The following is a 20,432-nucleotide window of genomic DNA, read 5'->3' as shown; positions in this document are numbered from 1 at the left end:
GCATGAATGTTATGCAGTTAATGACAATGTTGTCATAAACTTAAAATTTACCACAAAATACAGTATTTCTTACAGTTTTTTCAAAGACCTTTCTGCTTTGAACCCAATACCACAAAATATTAAAAATAAAGGATGAGTTCAATGTTATTTTTGAAGATGTCACATGAATAAGCAGAATTTAGCACTTTAATTTTTTAAAACCCTATTTCAGTGGAAAGTAATTTTATAAACTTAGCATATATTAGCTTTAAAATTTAGGTAAAATGAAGTTCGAACACAGTATCTGCAAATGATCTTATATGTTATATCATATTTTTTTATTCAAAAAGTAATGAAAAATGTGCCATCTTACAATGCACATTTTTAATTATGTGCTATTCATTTGACACCACATCCACCATTAAGTGCATGAAAATTCAAAGTTAAGCACACAAAACCCACACACCACCATGTTTATCAGTAATGTCACTTTAGTTTATGGTTGTTATGAGCTTGTGGTGTATATTTTGATTTGTTATATATTTTGTGTGTAAAAAGTTATATACAGTTCCTATATATACATTCCTATACACCTTCACTGCCAGCAATGAGTAAAAAAAAAAAAAAAAAAAACGGAGAACATTAAAGACAAATATAAAAATGGAAGTTTTAAAGTTTTGGAAAAAACTGTTTTCCAACATGGACCTAGACATCGAAAAAAGTTCAAAAGAAAATCACATGATCTGATAGCAATTTACAGATTTAGTTTTAGAAGAGAAAAAAAGCAAGTTAGAGAACCAAACCTTACATTTATTATTTTAAAAAAATGGACCAATACAAGATTCCCTTCCTCCAACTGAAAAATTAGCCAACAAAAACAGAAACAATATTGCTCACATGTTTCATTTCAATAAATTTTTGTTTAATTATCTTTTTAGTATTTAATGTTACTTACGATTTATAGTTTTTCCTGATCCTATCCATGAATGGTAGCACACATTCCTACTATGTGCTTATTTTTTGTAACATGCGTCATATCTTATTGCAGGATGAGCTGTATCCAAATATGAACAATTAGCCACCTTATTTTTCAAACCATGCTGAAGATTTGCAATATTCAAAATCAAAGTGTAATATTAATCCAATGCAGCATCAATAATTATTATTATTGTTTTAATAATAATAATTTAAAATTGACCATAATGTCATTATATTTCATAATGCTAAGAAATGTTGGGTGGATGAAAAACTAGATGCTTGATTGTAAGTGTATTACATAAGGCTAAAAATTATTATACAAATTACAATATTTTTTCATTATACTTATAATGAAAAATATTGAAATTTATAAATTCTTAAGTGTGAAAACAACAAAGCACTTTAATTTGTTCTAAACTAAAAAAGCCATATATCCAAGCTACTGTGGTCCATACATTCTCATGCAATGTATTTGTACTAATTTTACATGACCAATTTAGAGTGCATTGCATGTGCCCATCTAAATTCTATCTCTATATATATAAAAAAAAATTATGAAAAGTTTTTTAATATACGTGAATAAACTTATATTACAAGAGGTAAATTATCTAAAAATTATTGTTCCCAAGTAGTGGTATATTTCTTAAGAGCACAACACAAACTTTTTTTTACATTTATACATGGACTGTAATGATATCATTGCTCCACTAATTATGTGATGCCAGACCAACGATGTAAATAGCTTCCCCATCCTTCAGGTGCTGTTCCAGCAACTCCAGGAAGTTCTAAAAACATAACACAAATTATTAAATATGTACTACTACTTATAAAAATCAAATGTGTATCTTTATTATAACAACATCATAGAATTAGACAAAATGTTCAGATTATATTCATGAATAGAATTTTATTTATCTCAGAATAAATTCTACATAACAAAAAGATCTGTGTAAAGGCATTCGGAAACAACAAAAAAAAGTAAGACATAATAGAGATAATAAAAACAATACACTTAATATGAACGGAAATGTACACTGGTGTAAAAAAATTTAACCTATTAGTAGTGACATCATCAATTTATAACACAGTGACACACTATCTGATAGGCTGCAAATTTTTTTTATTTCTGAAAAGTTTGTTTTTGGTCCTGCATCTTTCTTGGAGTATACCAATACTCTCTACTAATGGATTGCAATACTTTTTAAATGAAATTTTTATTATTTTTTTTAATTAAAATTTTAAAAATGTATATTTTATATTCATTGCTTTCAATGAAACAAAACTATTCCATCTTCAAGTCGTATAAAACTATTACGTGCACAAAAATTCAGCGGCACTCATACTTATGGCTTCCCATCACCAATAATGCCCAAAGTTTGCACCTGAATGGAGTGGTTTAGGTGCACTGGAGACTGGGAAAAAAGTTGCCTTTTCTGATGAATCACATTACCTGCTAGTTATGTGGATGGTAGATGAGGGGATGGCAAAAAACTACAAAGAGGAATCACTCCAATGTCCCTGTCCAACAGAAACAGGTAGGTGGAAGTGGTGTTTTGGTATGGGGGATGTTTTCCTGGGAATCTATCTCTTGGAGCCCTCAATAACCCTAGGCAGCACTCTAAATGCTAAAAACTACCTATCCATTGTAGCTGATCAGTTACACCCCTTTGTGGTGACTGTCTTCCCAGATGGCACAGGTGTGTTTCATCAGAATAATGCACCCCACCACACTACCAGTATAGTTTGAGAGTGGGTCACCAAATATTGAAAGTGATTTCCAAATGCTACCCTGGCCACCAAATTTGCTGGATATGAATCCCATGGAACATCTCTGGAATTACATGTATTGACAGATTCGACATCTGGATCCTCCACCATGACTATCACAGATCTACAGGACATCCCCTGGAAATCCTACGAAACATACCTCATGCAACGTTCAGAGGCCTTATAGAGTTCATGCTTTGCAGTGTGGTAGTGGACATACCCACTGTTAGATAGCGGTCTCAATGTTTTGACTGGACAGCGTGTGTGTGTGTGTGTGTGTGTGTGTGTATGTATGCACACGTGCATGCATGCATGTATTAGCAGTTTTATATAATAATTTAAAAAAAAAAAAAACTATAAAATAACGTAAACAGCCAAAATTCTTTACACAAATCTTTAACCAAACAATTTCAATAATGATGTTGCTTTACCTATCTGCACATTTCACTTAAAATGTGATTGTAAATTTTTACAATTTGATGTCTGAATGCAGTTTAGCATGATAAATTCAGATATGATTTTAAGCTCTAGGTCATAACAAATCAGGCAGGGCTATAAAAGCACGTTACAAGGCACTAGTGATTTCTAATGTGATGCAATACAGATTGCATTGTAAATGTTTTAGAAAATTTGGAATGATGGATGGCCACTGGTAGGTTTATGCCATAATAGTGATTTAAAGATTATGGTAACATATGCATGCGTGTGTATCATGGTGGCTCCAAGACAATAGCCCATCTCTACTTTTGTTCTCTGTGATGGTGTAGAAACTCTAGGCCACTTCACCACCAGGGAGCAGCCAACACCTGGGCAGCTGCTGCCTGGTGCCGTCCCCAGGCACAATGAAACTGGCCTGGGTCTACTATCCTATATGTGCTTATGTGCACAAAATTCCACACCCACCGAAGTGCAGGATTTCTAATCCAGAGATCTGCTTGGCTGTTGTGCTTGAAGAAAATCCTCACTTTGAATAATTTATCTCTCAGCTGAGTCTTATGTGGAAGAGCATTATCACGTATGAAAATTAATTCTGAACTTGTGATGTGTCACTGCTTGACTAGACACCAAAAACATTTTCAGTTGAGGGCACCACAACTACTTACCTTAAGTTTTTTGACTAGAAAGTATTTTATAAAATGAAATTTTACAAGTACTTCATGATTTCATCACTATTATTCAGTCCTATGAATGTTCATTTGGAATTGTTTAGAGAGGTTGAACCTCTAATATAGCTTTGAATCATGATATAACTCAAGTTATGAGGCCTTCTAAATACGGTAATAACAGCAGGAGACAGATGATGTCTTAAGTTCAAGGTCAACCAACGGTTCGAACATCCCATTTACAGTGATATGCCAGTCAGCCATCTCCCTCTCAAGCCACAGGAAGCAGTTTCAAGGGAAAACTGTATATAGAAATCTTCAGGAAAGGAGACTCTACTGCAGGACAGCTTACAGTGTGTTTCCTCTTGTTCCCTTTCATAGGAGAGCCCATCTGAATTGGTGAAAACCAGTGGTTCTTAACCCAAAATGTATCATGGACTGGTGGATGCTGTTATCTACTTTCTATAGAGTATATAGTAATAACAGTTTTGCAGACCTGACAAAAGAATAGAAACAGGTGCATGTATACCTGCGTGTACACCAATGCTAGGAGTTTGGTAAATAAATTTGATGAATTTGAGGTATTGCTCAAAACATCAAAGGCAGATATTGTTGGGATATCAGAGACGTGGTGTCACACAGATATAAGTAATGCGGAACTGGAATTTGGGGAATACAATGTGTATAGAAAGGATAGACAGGACAGGAGGGGAGGAGGGGTTATGCTATTAATTAAGAAACACATAAAGTCCAAGGAAGTGACGCCGGTCGACATCGATGGACAGGGCAGTGTCGAGTCAGTTTGGAGTGACATAAGCATAGGGAAATCAAAATCGAGAGTAGGAGTGTGCTATAGGCCTAATGATTCTGATGAGTATAATAAGATATTGTACAGGGAAATAGAGTGGGCCAGTAAATCAAAGAGTCTTATAATGGGGGATTTTAATTTCCCAGATATTGACTGGAATTTGTGGGTTGGTCACTCGCACACTAGCAAGGCTTTTGTGGATTTATTGGATGATTGTTTTCTACATCAGCATGTTCGTGAGGCAACAAGAGGGAGCAATACTCTTGATCTGATTATCAGTAGTGATTCTTCATGCATTAAGAACCTGCAGATAAATGAACCACTAGGTGGCAGTGATCACAGTGTGTTGAAGTGGGATTTACTCAAGGAGGTAACTACCATCAGAGGTAAAGGGAAGGGTTTTTGTTTTCGTAAAGGAGACTATGATGGTCTGAGACAGTATTTAAATTCTGTACAGTGGGACCAACTGATGATGTTACCAACAGCAAACTCAAAATGGGAAGCATTCAAGGAACTAATCTTGGAGGCTACCAGGCTTTACATACCAACTAAGAAATATTGTTCAAGGTTTAGGCCTAAATGGTTGTCAGATGAACTAATGAGACATGTGGCAGAGATGAAAAATGCATGGGATACATACAAATTAATGGGTGACATGGAAGCCTATGATAGATATAAGTTGGTCTGTAACCAAGTCACAAAGGAGATTAGGCAGGCAAAGGCAGACTACGAAAAATCCTTGGCAAAGGATGCAAAGAAAAACAGAAAAGAGTTCTTTACATACTTGAACTTGAGAAGGAAAGGGATGAATCAGATTGGTCCACTGGATATTGATGGTTCAACAGTTGAGGATCCTGCTCAGGTGGCTAACAATCTAAACGAGTATTTTGCATCTACATTCACGCATGAGGAGTTATTCAGGAAGGAGAATGATGTAGATAAAGTAAACATTGGCAATGAGCTGTAATAACTGAGAGGAAAGTGGAGGAGAGATTGTTGAGGATAAACATAAAAAAGGCACCTGGGGTGGATGGGATCTATCCAGTTATATTAAAGGAGGCAGCAAAGGAAGTATGCAAACCCCTAGCCATAATTATGAGAGCTTCTTTGGACTCAGGGGAGGTACCCATAGACTGGAGATGTGCAAATGTAACCCCAATTCACAAAGGAGGATCAAAGGCTGACACAAGTAATTATAGACCTGTTAGTTTAACTTCTGTTCCAGGTAAATTAATGGAGGCACTGGTTAAAGAAGCACTGCAGGATCATCTAGACAAGAATTCCGTTATAGCTCAGACGCAGCATGGTTTTGTTAAGGGCAGGTCTTGCCTGACCAATTTGATTGGATACTATGATGTAGTCACAAAAGAACTGGATGCAGGGAATAACTTTGATATTATATATTTGGATCTTAGAAAGGCTTTCGATACTGTTGCACATGGAAGACTGCTGCACAAATTGGAGCAGTGTGGCATTGGAGGCAAATTGCTGCTATGGATAAGGGGATGGTTGAGTGGCAGAAGACAGAGAGTGGTAATCAATGGACATTGCTCAACGTGGACTAATGTTATTAGTGGAGTTCCTCAAGGTTCAGTGTTGGGTCCGTTGTTGTTTTCGGTGTTTATGAATGATATTGATGATGGGATATCAAGTTTAATGTCCAAGTTTGCAGATGATACAAAGGTTGGCAGGGTCGTTAAGGACACTACTGACGCTATGCTGCTGCAACAGGATCTGGAAAGGTTGAACAGATGGGCTGAGAGGTGGCAAATGAAGTTTAACATTGACAAATGTAAAGTACTACATATGGGAAACAGTAACCCCAGAGCAACGTATCAACTCTGCGGTACTACACTGACAGTGGTGGAGAATGAAAAGGACCTGGGGGTAATTGTGCAGGCAGATATGAAGTTCTCTGAGCAGTGCAGACGAGCTGCAAGAGTAGCTCATGGTGTCTTGTCAATGATATACAGGAATTTTTCTAGCAGGGATAAGGAGGTGATTATTCCCTTGTATAAGGCAATGGTTAGGCCACATCTTGAGTACTGTATACAGGTCTGGAGGCCTCATTTCAAGAAGGATGTAGAGCTGCTGGAACGGGTACAGAGAAGGGCAACAAGATTAGTAGATGGAACAAAGGGTTGCTCTTACGAAGAAAGGCTTAAGTTTTGCAAATTGCAGAGTCTGGAGACTAGGCACCGGCGAGGCGATCTGATAGAGGTGTATAAGGCTTTGAATGGTTTGAGCATGCTCAATGCCAATGGGATTCTTCATCTTGCTCAGAATAATCACCTGAGAGGGCATAAATTCAAATTGAGGAAGGACGGATGTCGGATAGATGTGCGGAAATTTGCCTTTGGCCAGCGGGTGGTTGGTTGGTGGAACCGACTTCTATCACTTGTTGTTGAAGTTGATAGCCTAAACAAATTTAAAGCTCAACTGGACAGGTATTTCGAACGAACGGAGGGGTGAAATGGGAGTGGGTTTTTTTTTTTTTTTTTTGGCTGATGCTGAATAAGCTTGCTTTCTTGCATCATATGCCTCTACTAATGCTAATGCTAATGCTAACTTTGCTATAGACAGTTGTAAAACATGCTGGAGTAAATAAGTCTAAGCTAAGGTAAATCAGCTAATGTTCTCTCTACAGATAAACTGAAATTCAGTCTTGCAACCAATTCTCAACATGCTCTCATCTGGAGGGAATGAGAAACATGACCATCTTTTTAAGATCTGGAAAAGGGATTACAACAGTGACAATGATGAATAGGCCATGCTTATTTTCCATATCAAAGATAACAGGGTCAAGATCATTGGACTCTTACATGAGGTTTTTTTTTTTTTTTTGAGATGTCACAAGCTCCAAATTAATTTTCATAGATGATAATGCTCTTCAACATAAGACTCAGCTAAGTGATAAATCATTCAAAGTGAGGATTTTCTTCAGCCAAGCAGATCTCTGGATTAGAATTTTAGTGAATATGTTGGAGGTACTTCAGAGAGAAGAACTGGGGTACATCAACCTCTTCTAAATTACTCAACAGAAATTATATGTCGGAGGAATGGAATTCATGTTATTTTTCGCCATAGTCCCAAGAAGTTCCACAAAATCTGTTGTATATTTTTTCTCAAGCCATGAAGGCTTTGGTGAATTGTTGTTTAGGGTTATGTTTAGCCTGATGGTAAACTGGCACAAGATGCTGCTTAGTTGCTTGGAAATTTCCTCGAGTAGCTACTCAGGATATTTCAAACACCCAACTGACCCTTATTCCTTCAATTGAAAGCTATTACTTCTAACATTATTTAAATTAACTGCAGAAAACAACCACATTTGCTACCAGCAAATGAAATTTAGCATCTGATTTTATAAAAAAAAAAAAAAAAAAAGAAGAATTTCCAAACATTTATCACTTATATATATATTTCTAAACAAATAAATTACCTCCTGCAACAAGCTGGAGCTGATTCTGTTCCTCTGGACTTAACCTCAACATTGTAGTGATAACAGGTATCAGCCTTTCCCTTTCACTTCCTCCTTGAAGTGTAATGAACTGTGAAATAATGTTATACAATTATAGGTATGGTCAATTTATGTAAGCATATAATAAAAATCTGACAATAAATAAGTGTACACAAGAATTAGATTCAAATTCATATGCATTTTTAATGAAATAACATTTATCAGACAACACAATCACATTAGAAACATACAACCTCCATGTTCTGATACTCATTTTTTTATATTATACAGTACAAAAGCAGGAGATGTGTGTGTGTGTGTTTTCTCTATACACAGACATGTTTTAATAATTTGTATGTTGAAGTTTTAAAATCCAAAACTAACTCAGAATTTTTCAATTTCAATTAATTTCATTTTTCATTTGACATACAGGATTTTTTAGGAGGAAGCAAACAAATATTTTGTCCAGTCATTTATAATAACATGTCCTAATTGTAATGGTTAATACAGAGTTGTGAGCATTTAAAGTTTAATAATTACAAGAGCTGAGGCAAATTCTTTACTGTAAAATAGCTGTTTAGTTTGCAACAAACTTGAAACTGTGCATTTTCAACTACAACTATGATATACTATCAAGCTTGAAATTACATTCCTCTCAAGAATGTCAGGAATGTTTGTGATTTGTTCTACAGAATCCCAAAACTATGTGAAGCAGTGCACCAATTCATCAAATAGGTCTCTGGGGTTGGGAAAGTTCTAACTCATAATAACTGCAATGCAACACACCAACCATATAACTGAACCTTTATTAAAATAATAATAATATAAAACTGGATCAAATTTTGTAAAAATAAAATAAAATACACTGATTGTACAATAAAAGTGATAAAATAATAGATAAAATTTAAAATATATAGAATTTACACTATACAGAACTAAAAGCGATAAAAACAACTGTAGTTTTCAGAGGCAACCACCTCCTTTATCAACAGTACGACTTAACTTGTCATGGTACATACTTAAATAACTGCAGGATCATGGCTAGCAGCACGTGTTATCATAGGAGCATAGGCAGTATCCTCCACACGTGCATGGAAACCAGCAATGGCTCAGGAGCATGCCAGACAGAACCATTCATCCCATCCAAGAATTATAGTTTCAAAGAGGTGTTGAATATGCATTACCCTGTCTCTATTAATGGTATTATGCTCAGAAGAACAAATTCACAAGTGCTCAAGCCATTTGTGGTTCCAATATCCAAGAGAACGATCAACTATGATGGCATCACCAGGCGAAATTTGTTAGTTCTCCTCCCAAAGTGTTTGGCCACAGCAATTTCCCATAATCCATTGCCTTTATTGGGCTATATGCTCCCCCATATGATCTTTGAACCTGTGTTTTGTCCTACTAATATAGCACTCTCCACAATCCGGGCATCTGATCTCATATATGACCCCACTTGTATCCTCCATGGGTAAAAACTGCAGCTATTATCAATCCACTGCACGATGGAAGCCCCCTCAATGATTCGTGTTGAGGGAAATGAACCATAATCTGCCATGCTGGTCCAGTGTGGGTTGGCAGATCTACCATATTTAGACATCAGGGGCTCAAATCCCAGTCTACTCAAAGAGCGTGTGCTACTGCACTCCCACTCCTGATCACTCAGCTACAGAGGCCTCCATGGGTACAGGATCTTGAACCTTTGACACTCTGACTAGCATCCCATAGCATCAATACAACTTTGACACAACTGTGTGCAATCTTCGCCCTGGCAGCTGCACACAGCATGTCTGACAGGTACATAATACTCAGGAGATTGGCTCTGTTAAGCCCGGACAGTAGGGAATGTATACAGTGGCTCTCTTTGTCTGTGTTCTGCTTCCCAAACATATTTATCCAAGACCTTCTGGGGGTTGCCCGCATTTTCTGAGACCTGCTGTGACACGTTTAATCTCTACCTTTCTAACCTCAGAGGAGCTACAGTGGGAGGTAAGATGAATAAAAGGGGAGACACTAATAAGAAAGCTGAGAACCTCACCTTCTCTTCCCCTCTGTACAATGGCAAATGTATCATTGATGTATCGTTTCTATATACGCACGGGGGGGAGACAAAGCAGACCCATTAAAAATCTTAGCCTCGAGCTCCTCCATGGCTAGGTTTACTACAACAGCATTAATTGGAGAGCCCATAGCTGTGCTGTGAACCTGCTTATATATAGTGTTTTGAAACAATATAGTAGTTCTGGAGAGACATAGTTCTACACTGCTATAAATATCTTCTATGCTCGAGGGAGTCCTATCCCTTAAAGTTTCATCCCTCTCCAATGTCACACGCACACATTTCACCCGATGCTCAATGGGGATGCATGTAAATAGAGACACCACATCAAATGACACCATGGCCTCATCACCTTCATGTATAAAGCCTGAGCATGTATAAAATGCACCAAGTCTCTACTATCTTTGATGGTAAAGTTTGAATGTCCTACAACAGGAGATATCAGTTTAGCTAAAAATATGGATAATGCATGCATAGGGCTGCCCACAAATGATACAATTGGGATAAGTAGAATCCCCACCTTATGAATTTTTGGTAGGCCATAAAACCTAGGAAACTGGCATTCCATGGCATGAAGTTTTTTTTTTTTTTTTTGTAGTTGTTGGCGCATTGGCTTCTGTGGCCATAATGCACCTCCCAAGGTTTTTGCAGTACTTTGATCCAAGCCCGAGGCAGGATTCGAACCCGCGACCTTTGGGTTGCTAGGCAGGTACTTTACCCACCCGGCTAGCCTGGTTGGCATGGCATGAAGTGTTCAATAGGTGTCTTTTGAGATCTTTTCAGCATTCAACCAACCCTGCAGGATTTTGTTGATGTGCCATTCCAATCCTAGCAAGGAATTCCTACAGATCACCTTAGAAGTGATCCTATCATTTCACAGTTCCAAGGCTTTGTTTTGGTAATCTACTTTGTTGAGGATTACAGTTGACCTACCTTTGTCTGCAGGTAAAACAATGATGTGTCATCCTGTCTTCACTCTCTAAGAGCCTTCCTCTGGATAGTGGTGAGATTAGGAGCTGCATGAGCCTGGCTCAAAATCGCTGAAGTTTTAGCACAGATTTCATTAGCTACGGTGGCCAGAAACTTACTCACCACTTGTTCAGACAGATATTGGAACCGCAAATGGCTCGAGAGCTTGCAAATTTGTTCTTCTGAGCATAATACCATTAATAGAGACAGGGTAATCCGTATTTATCCTTTCTTTGAAACCATAATTCTTGGACGGGATGAACAGTTCCGTCTGGTACGCTCCCAAGCCATTTCTGGTTTCTGTGCACGTGTGGAGGATACTGCCCATGCTCTTACGATAACACATGCTGTGAGCTGTTATCCTGCAGTTATTTAAGGATGTGTTATGGCAAGTTAAGTCATACTGTTGATAAGGGGCTTAGAGGGGAACAGGCATTCTGTGTGTTATCAGACACTCAGTCTAAAACACTGATGGATCCAATATCTTTCTATTTCAGAAGATTTAGGAGAAGTCCAGTTGGCCTGCCTCCCTAAAATCCACTCATGCACACCTTCTCAATGGTAAGCCTGGTTACGTCACTTAGGTGGCAACGAATGTGTAGAGGGTTCTCTTCAAGATGCATGGTCAGTGTGAAGAGGAAAAGACAAAACCCTCCAGCACATGACAGCAAGACAAAACAAATGGCACTCAGTCCCCAGCGGCTTTCACTCCCCCTCTTATGGCAGTGAGAGGATCAGAGTGGAAGCAGAGGGTGCTAAGAATCTTTGGGTATGACCAGGCTGCCATGCATGGAAACTGAACTTGGCCTGTTACAACATAAGATTGCTCATTGATGAAGACAGGATATTAGAGCTGGAAAAGGAATTAGAAAATATGAATTGGAATATCATCGGTTTGGCTGAAACAAGAAGAAGAAATGAATCATTTATAAGTTTATCAAGTGGAAATCTGCTGTACACCAATGCAAATAGTGAAAGGAGCGAGGGTGGAGTTGGCTTTCTGGTCCAAAAAGATATAAAAAAACAACATTTTGGAATTTAAAATTACATTACCAAGGATGTCAAGACTACTACTCAGGATTTCTAAGAGGTACAAGCTAAAGGTTATAATGATTTATGCACCAACATCAAGCCATGATGAAGAGGTTGAAGAAATGTACTCCAAAATTGAGAATCTTCTAGATGAGCAGAAAACCCAATACACTATCATCATGGTGGACTTCAATGCTAAGGCTGGAAAGAGACAAAACAGTGCAGAAAGGGGAACTATATGAAATTTTGGAATTGGTAAAAGAAATGAAAGAGGTGAAAGACTTGTGGAATTTGCAGAATCTCAAGGATTGTCAGTAATGAACACTTTTTTCAAGAAAGGAGTGAACAGAACGTGGACATGGAAGAGCCCAAATGGATTAACAACTAATGAAATTAACTTCATCCTCACTAACAGAAGATATATCGTGAATGATGTTACCATCCTGAACAAGGTAAATGTTGGAAGTGATCACAGAATGGTAAGATGTACACTTGATATAGATGTAGGAAAGGAAAGGAAAAAACTGACTCGAGTAAATAACACAAAGGTCTCTGAGATAATGGAAGAGGAGAAAAAGCAATATGTACTGGAATTGAAGAACAAGTTTGAGCTTTTGCAGACTGCGCAGGACCAAGATATCAACAAGGAATATTACAACTTTTTGAGGCGCCTCCGTAGCCAGGTGGGAAGGAGCAGCAGTGCGTAGCACACGCTTCTTGATTAGACCGGGGTTCGAGCCCATCACCACCAAATACGGAGGATGCGGAAAGGTCAGGGAATGACCACCGCATATTCCCGGAGCAATATGGCCTTAGTTGCTAATGCTCCTAAAAACCAAAATAACAATAACAACTTTTTGAAAGTGATAAAGCCCAAGAAACATATAGGCAAAAAGAAATCCAAAGAAGAAAAAATTAGTCAAGAAACACTTGTCATGATGAACGGAGGACAACAAATGAAGAGCAAGATAAACACTGACAAGAAGAAAATTGAGTATACTGAGTTATGCAAAGCCATTAGAAAGAGACTCAGAGAGGACATAAGAAGATTTAACACAAGAACAAGCATTAAGGGAAAACAAAGGACTTAAATCAGCAGCCATGAGCAGTAATACAGAAAGACAAGCTGGCGTCTCTGTAGCCAGGTGGGCAGGAACGGCAGTGTGTAGCACACGCTTCTTGATTAGACCGGGGTTCGAGCCCGTGACCACCGCATATCCCCGGAGCAATATGGCCTCAGTTGCTAATGCTCCTAAAAACCAAATAACAAAAACAGAAAGACAAATGATACTGAAACTGAAGAATAGCGATAGTGTACTTATAAATAGCAATTAGATAGTATGAATCAGAGCTGTGATACTCAATACGTTCTATGTTAATATTAATATTTGTAAAATAATAAGAGGAGTTTACCTCAATATAGTACATAGACCACTTCTGTATGATACTCTCCAGAAATTAAAACGAAAAAATTGAAAACTTACATTAGAGTAAAAAATAAATAATTAAAAACCAATTTAACACAATTAAAAATCAAAAAAAATCTAATGAAAATATTCAAAACGATTTTCCTTCCTGAAGCTGACAACGCTTTTCGACCATATAAATAATAAATAAATTTTCTGTTTATACTCCGGGACAACCAAATGGTCAGAGGAGTTCACAAGATAGACAGAATACAAGAAACAGCACCATATTCAGCAGTCACAGGCTTGAACCCCGGTCACTTAAGGCACGTGTACTTATGCACCCACACGCCTGACCACTAGGCTACGGTGACCTTATGTTGTGATCACAGGAATGAAAATTACCGAACAGGGTTGAACCTGAAGCTTAAATAGTGATTATTTGTTTTTGTGCATGTGTGTAAAGGTCCACGCATTGGAGATCAAATATGGCCGCCGAACATTAACAGAATTCTCGTGTAATTTAATTTCTACGGTTTCTGCAATTTATAGTCGCGTATAATTATGTTGAACATTAAGTATTTTGGCCTCATTAAATAAAAAAGTATGTTTTTCATTAATGGAATGAGAGGCTAATTCTCACGCTGCTGAACAAGAAGCACGGACTGAGGCTTCATGTTGATTTACACGAATATTCAGCGAAAATCACGTCGATTTCGATTTTCTTGCGGTGATTGCGACTCATCTTACCAAGGTACAACGTGATTTTCTCTGAATATCGTGTAAATTCAGAATATTCAGAGAAAATCGCGTTGATTGCAACTCATCTTATCAAGGTACGATGCGATTTTCTCTGAATATTCGTGTAAATCAATATGAAGCCTCAGTTCGTGCTTCTCGTTCAGCAGCATCAGAATTAGCCTTTCATGCCATTAACGAAAAACATACTTTTTTTATTTAACAAGGACAAAATACTTAATGTTCAACATAATTATACGTGACTATTAATTGCAGAAACCGTAGAAATTAAATTACACGAGAATTCTGTTAATGTTCGGTGGCCATATTTGATCTCCAATGCGTGGACCTTTACGCGCATGCGTGAAGGCAAATAATCACTATTTAAGTTTCAGGTTCAACCCTATTCGGTAATTTTCATTCCTGTGATCATAACATACAGTTGAAAAACAATGTCAGCTTCAGGAAGGAAAATCGTTTGAATATTTTCGTTAGATTCTTTTTAATTTTTAATTGTGTTAAATTGGTTTTTAATTATTTATTTTTTACTCTAATGTAATTTTTCGATTTTTTCGTTTAATTTCTGGAGAGTATCATATGGAAGTGTTCTATGTACTATATTGAGGTAAACTCCTCTTATTATTTTACAAATTATAAATAGCAAAGAAGGCATAATTCAAATAGCAGAAGACTACTATAGAGAATTATACAAGGAGTGAGGTAATGATGCCAGCAGTGGGGAAGATGGATTGGAAATTAGTAAAACATACGACATACCCGATATCCTTCCTGATGAGGTAGAACATGCATTGAAGAAAATGAAGAATCAGAAAGCCCCGGTGGAAGATGAAGTTACTGTAGAGTTGTTAAAATTGGGAGGAAGAGACATGACACAAAAACTGGAAAGACTCTTCACAAAATGCACATTAGAAAAAGTGTGACATTTAAGGAGTGGAATAATGCAATCACAGTTTTGCTGCATAAGAAAGGAGATAAATCAGAAATAAATCAATTGGTCTATAATTGGAAATTATAGACCAATTAGTTTGTTATCCCACATCTACAAGTTGTTCACAAGGGTCATTACTAACAGATTAGAAAGGAATACTTGATAGAATCAACCGAAAGAGCAAGCTGGCTTTAGAACAGGATTCTCAACTATGGATCACCTTCACGTAATATCACAGCTAATGGAGAAAGCAAATGAATATAACACCATTATGCCTGGCATTTGACTCCATACAGCATAAGGCAATGTTTTGGGCACTGGAAAGACAAGGCATAGATACCCCATATATTATGATTTTGAAGAAAATATATGAGAACGCCTCCTTTATTAGACTAGACAAAGACAGCAGCAAATTTAAAATGGAGAAAGGAGTTCGACAAGGAGACACAATATCTCCGAAGTTGTTTACTGTTGCCCTTGAGCAAGCTTTCAGAAGAATTAGACTGGTCACAGAAAGGAGTCAATGTGAATGGAGAGTATTTAAACCATTTACAATTTGCAGATGACATTGTGGTCATAAGCCACAATCCCAAAGAATTAGAGGAAAATCTTAATCAGTTATGCAGAGTTAGTAAGGATTTTCGACTAAAGATGAATATGGCTAAAACAAAAGTAATGATGAACAAGTATGCCACAGAAAGGGATATAATGATTGAAGGAGCAGTAATTGAAAAAGTGGAGTCATATACTTATCTGGAAGTCAAGAAAAGAATAAATTTTGGATGGACAGCATTCAGGAAATATAGTCACATACTTAGAGAAATATCCCAATATTCCATGACTTATGGAAACGAAACTTGGGCACTCACCAAAAGAATGGAAGAGAAGCTGAGAACTACAAAGCAAAGAATGGAACGAATTATATTGGGAATCAAACTGTTAGATAAGAAGAGAAACACATGGATTATCAGCAAACTCAAGTAAAGGACATTCTTATCAAAACTACAGAACTAAAATGATCTTGGGCAGGATACATAGCTCAAAGACATGATGACAGATGGACTAAGAAAATAACAGAATGGTACCCAAGAGGAGCTAGAAGAAAACCTGGAAGACAACAAAGGAGATGGATAGATGAAATTCATGAGTTTGTGGGTAGTAAATGGATGGCCAGTGCTCAAAACAGAAGGAACTGGAAAGTTGCTGGAGAGGCCTTCATCCTGCAGTGGATTGAAAATGGCTGACGATGATGACATTGATAAAGGAGGTGGTTGCTTCTGAAAGCTACGGTTGTTTTAATTGCTTTTAATTCTGCATAGTGTAATTTCTATATATTTTAAATTTTATCTGTTATTTTATCACTTTTATTGTATAATCGGTGCATTTTATTATATTTTATCATTTCATTTTTATAAAATTTGATCTGGTCTTATATTATTATTATATTAATAAAGTTTCAATTATACGGTTGGTGTGTTGCATTGCAGTTATTATGAGTCAATGCAGTGCATCACTTGTACTGGACTGCATCTAGCGATCTAATGATCCAGATAGTTAAGGAGGAACTCTATCAACAATGCAATGTCTTCCATGGAAGCTTAGCACAATACATTACTGCCTGATACTCATTTGGAGAATGGGTTCGATTCTTGTCGATGACTGGAGGAATTTCTGCAGTCCGCTTCCAGCACTTAGCTGATCTCGGAATTTTTTCTGCACAAGTTATTCCTGGGTTTTTACAGCTGCACAACATGAAAATTTGCCAGTGTGCACACATGCATACTCTTTCAGAGATAAAACATGTATGGAAATAAGTGCATGCTTTAGAGGCTATTAAAATAATAATCATGTTATAGACATCACTGCATCTGGAAAAAACTGGTTTTTAACAAACAAATTAAAAAGATGTAGGGTCATCTTTGCCCTGAATGACAGCATCAATTCAACACTTTTGACCAATTCCTTGCAATAGGCAGCAGTTTATGCCACCCCTCCTTCAGTGCAGTTGCAAGTTAAGCTGTAGAAAAGGAATGTATGGGTTGCACCCTGATCTGGACCAGTCAGGAGAGTCACTGGACTTGGTTTTACTGAAACATTAAACTGCTCACTGTATGGGTTGGGGAAATATTGTGATAGAAAATGGAGTGCCAATTTTGAGAGAATTAGTAGAATATGGGTTCAACAGAATTGTCCAAGATATCGGGGTACAATTTGGAAATGATAGTTTTTGGTATTATAACCAATGGTCCATGTTTGAATCACAAGAAGCAGCCCCACACCACAACCCAGCCTCCTCCAAATTTCATTGTGGGCAAGACATCCTGTAATAGTTGATGTTTTCCAGGCACTCTATACACCCATGCTTGATTGTTGATCTGATGATTGATTAACATGGCTTTCCACTGCATAAGACCTGTTTCACTGTGCCATGGTTCACGATGTCATGTACAACTTGGCAATTATGGTCTGTGGCGCAATGATTTGAGTCAAAATCATGAAATGTAGACTCAAGGCATGACCATGCCTTTGAATTTCATTATACCATGGCAGATAAAGTTCCCTAGGCATTCTGCACTCTCCATATCCATGCTTGACTGCCTGTTCTGAAGTTTATTTAATATAACTCATTGTTCTTGTTTATACTCCACCTAATTTATTGTAATTTATTGTTATACTCCACCTTGTTTATACTCCGACTAATTTATTGTAAACTCCACTGACTAATTTAATTTCAAAGCTTCACTTTGAAATTAAATTAGAACTGACTAATAGGATATATTAACTTTTTTTGTTAGTTGTTGGCACATCGACTTCTGTGGCCACAATGCACCTCCCAAGGTTTTTCCATTTTACTCTGATCCAAGCCCGAGGCGGGATTCGAACCCACACTTTACCCACCTGGCTAGCCCGGTTGGCGATATATTAACTAAGAAAGAATAACCAAATTTGATAGATAGTTCAAGATACTGTATATTCTCTCTTCCTTCCATTGTAGTTGATGACAAGGATGTATGAGCTCTGGAGATGGAGTTTATGATGCTCACAGATTTAAAAAGGCTTGGACATGGTTGTACATGGCAACAACAATAGAGCATAAGGGGCAACATGATGGAAGAGAGGAATCAGGCATAACATAACGCACATCCAGGAATCCTAAATCTGAAAGATCTCATGATATTGGACAGTGCCACTGCAAGAAGGAAAAAGAGAGAAGGCTAAATGCACCCCCCCCCCAACTCTTTCAGCACAAAACAAGTATCCAGTCAATCATATTCCACTTTCCAGAAACAGGACTGGACAGCAATGAAAAATCAGGAAGTCAACAAAGGAATGTAAGGTAGGATATGTTAGATGTAAGGTTTTTTTTTGACTGTCTACTACAGATGAAAATCTCAAAAAGATAATTATAATGTATGGTTTTTTAAAATTAAATGTAAATCTATATTCAAGTGTTAATGTTTTAGACCACAAAAAATTTAATAAACCCTTTGTTATTGCACCTAGTGAATATTTTCATTTTACATTCTGAAAATGAGTAAAATGAGTTTAAGTAAATCCTGAAAAAGTACAACATATTCAAGATTTTTTAATGCTGAGATATGCAAAAAATAATATCTATATCAAGAAAAATTTGCTGTAATTTGAGTAATCAAAGACACTCAATGCAGTGGTAGTAATAGTAGTGGCTAAACTCTAACGTATTTAGTAATGTTAATGTAGAAAAGAGCCAATTTTATATATTTAGCAGAAAGAAAATTTTAATTAAATTTTGTTATATAATTTAGTTGATATTGTATAGGTCCAAATTAAAATAGAAATGCAATTATCACTAAAGGGTTATTATCATAATAAAACAAGAGTTTAAGTCCATTTGACATACTAGGATGCTATCAAAATATAATTTGAGTTTCTTATCCCTCCTAAAAGTCATAACAGAAAAAAAAAACCAGATCATGGTATTTACCTTCACCACAACATTCTTTAAGTATTCCAAGTTTTCTGCATGTTGCTGCCTTTCTTTATTTCTTTCTAACCTTCTAATTTCTTCTTTCAAAACGCGAACTTGTTCTTCAAGTTTTACATTGGTTGCTTCACTTTCATTTAAAAGCTAAAAATAGAAAACAAAATATGCACCATTTAAATGTTGTTAATGACTATTACAAACTAATAGCACTCCATTTTTTTTTTTTTTTTTTTTTTTCCACTTGACTTCTAGTCTCTCCTTAATGATATATAAAATTCCTACATGATGGATTCAAAACACAACAAAAATCTATTTATCAGTTATTGCCAATGTATATGAAGTGCAGCTAGAAATGCTTTATAAATTAACTTAAAACTCAACTTAGCAATTATTTGCTTTTTCTCATCAGAGTAGTTCCCTTGTGCAACTCTACATGAAGCTATTCCCTTCTATGATTGGAAGCGTTTCTGGAACTTGTTTACTATACTGATTTTTTTGCCTTCTAAGTATTACATTCAAAATAAGTCACATGGAGAGCCAAACTGGAGGAATTTAGAGGATTTATCCTCTTTATCCATTTTAACATCAGAAATTGAGTGGCTGATAACACAGGGTGAGTCAACAGATCCTTCAGATGGAACATCCCGAACTACTCTTTAAAGGGGACAAAAGCAATCATCGGTTCAATTTTAACTTACTTTATAAGTAAGTTATTACATAAAGGCATTCCAAGAACTTTCTAACCATAACTCACACATATCATGTGAAAGTTAAACTTCCTTATCTCACAGCAAGATTAAGATGGTGCTATTTTTGTATAATTTTTATATCTGTGAATGCAACTGTATGATGGATTTTTTTGGTTAAATACCTCAGAAGAGTGAACTACAATATTAATATTAGTAGTGGTAAATAATGCAAGAAAGAAAGTTTATGCAGCATCAAAATAAAAAAAAAAAAAAACCACTTCCAAAACAACAGATGGAAATTTGTTCCAGCAATCAATGTACATGAAGTGCAGTAAACTCTATAAAACTTGCTCACATCCATTCTGCAACCATCAATTTGAATTTAGTGTAGTCTGTGCAAGAGGAAGAATCCCATCAGCACTGAGCTTGCTTAATCTATTCAAAGCCTTAAACACCTCAGGCAGATCACCTTGCAGCCTCCAGATGCTGCAATTTGCAGAATTGAAGCCTTTCTCGGTAAGAGTACTCCCT

At 36.7% G+C, this 20,432-nt stretch overlaps 1 protein-coding gene across 1 annotated transcript in view; it reads right to left on the bottom strand.

Annotated features, from left to right (window-relative positions):
* Positions 1-1,583: 1,583 nt before the first annotated feature.
* Positions 1,584-20,432, bottom strand: part of LOC150084154 (uncharacterized) — a 120,117-nt gene continuing 101,268 nt past the window's right edge. The window contains exons 15-17 of the mRNA XM_090376135.1: positions 19,213-19,356; positions 8,075-8,183; positions 1,584-1,742 (exon numbers count right to left, since the gene is read on the bottom strand). Coding sequence (XP_090232261.1) covers positions 1,669-1,742; positions 8,075-8,183; positions 19,213-19,356 — 327 coding nt within the window. The 3' untranslated portion in view covers positions 1,584-1,668. The remainder of the gene's footprint in view (positions 1,743-8,074; positions 8,184-19,212; positions 19,357-20,432) is intronic.

The sequence above is a fragment of the Mastigoproctus giganteus genome, chromosome 6, assembly GCF_048544385.1.
Source record: "Mastigoproctus giganteus isolate SK-2022 chromosome 6, ASM4854438v1, whole genome shotgun sequence".
NCBI classification, from domain to species: Eukaryota; Metazoa; Arthropoda; class Arachnida; order Uropygi; family Thelyphonidae; genus Mastigoproctus; species Mastigoproctus giganteus.
The sequence above is the reverse complement of the archived record's forward strand: the minus strand, read 5'-3'. Positions and strand labels throughout refer to the sequence as shown.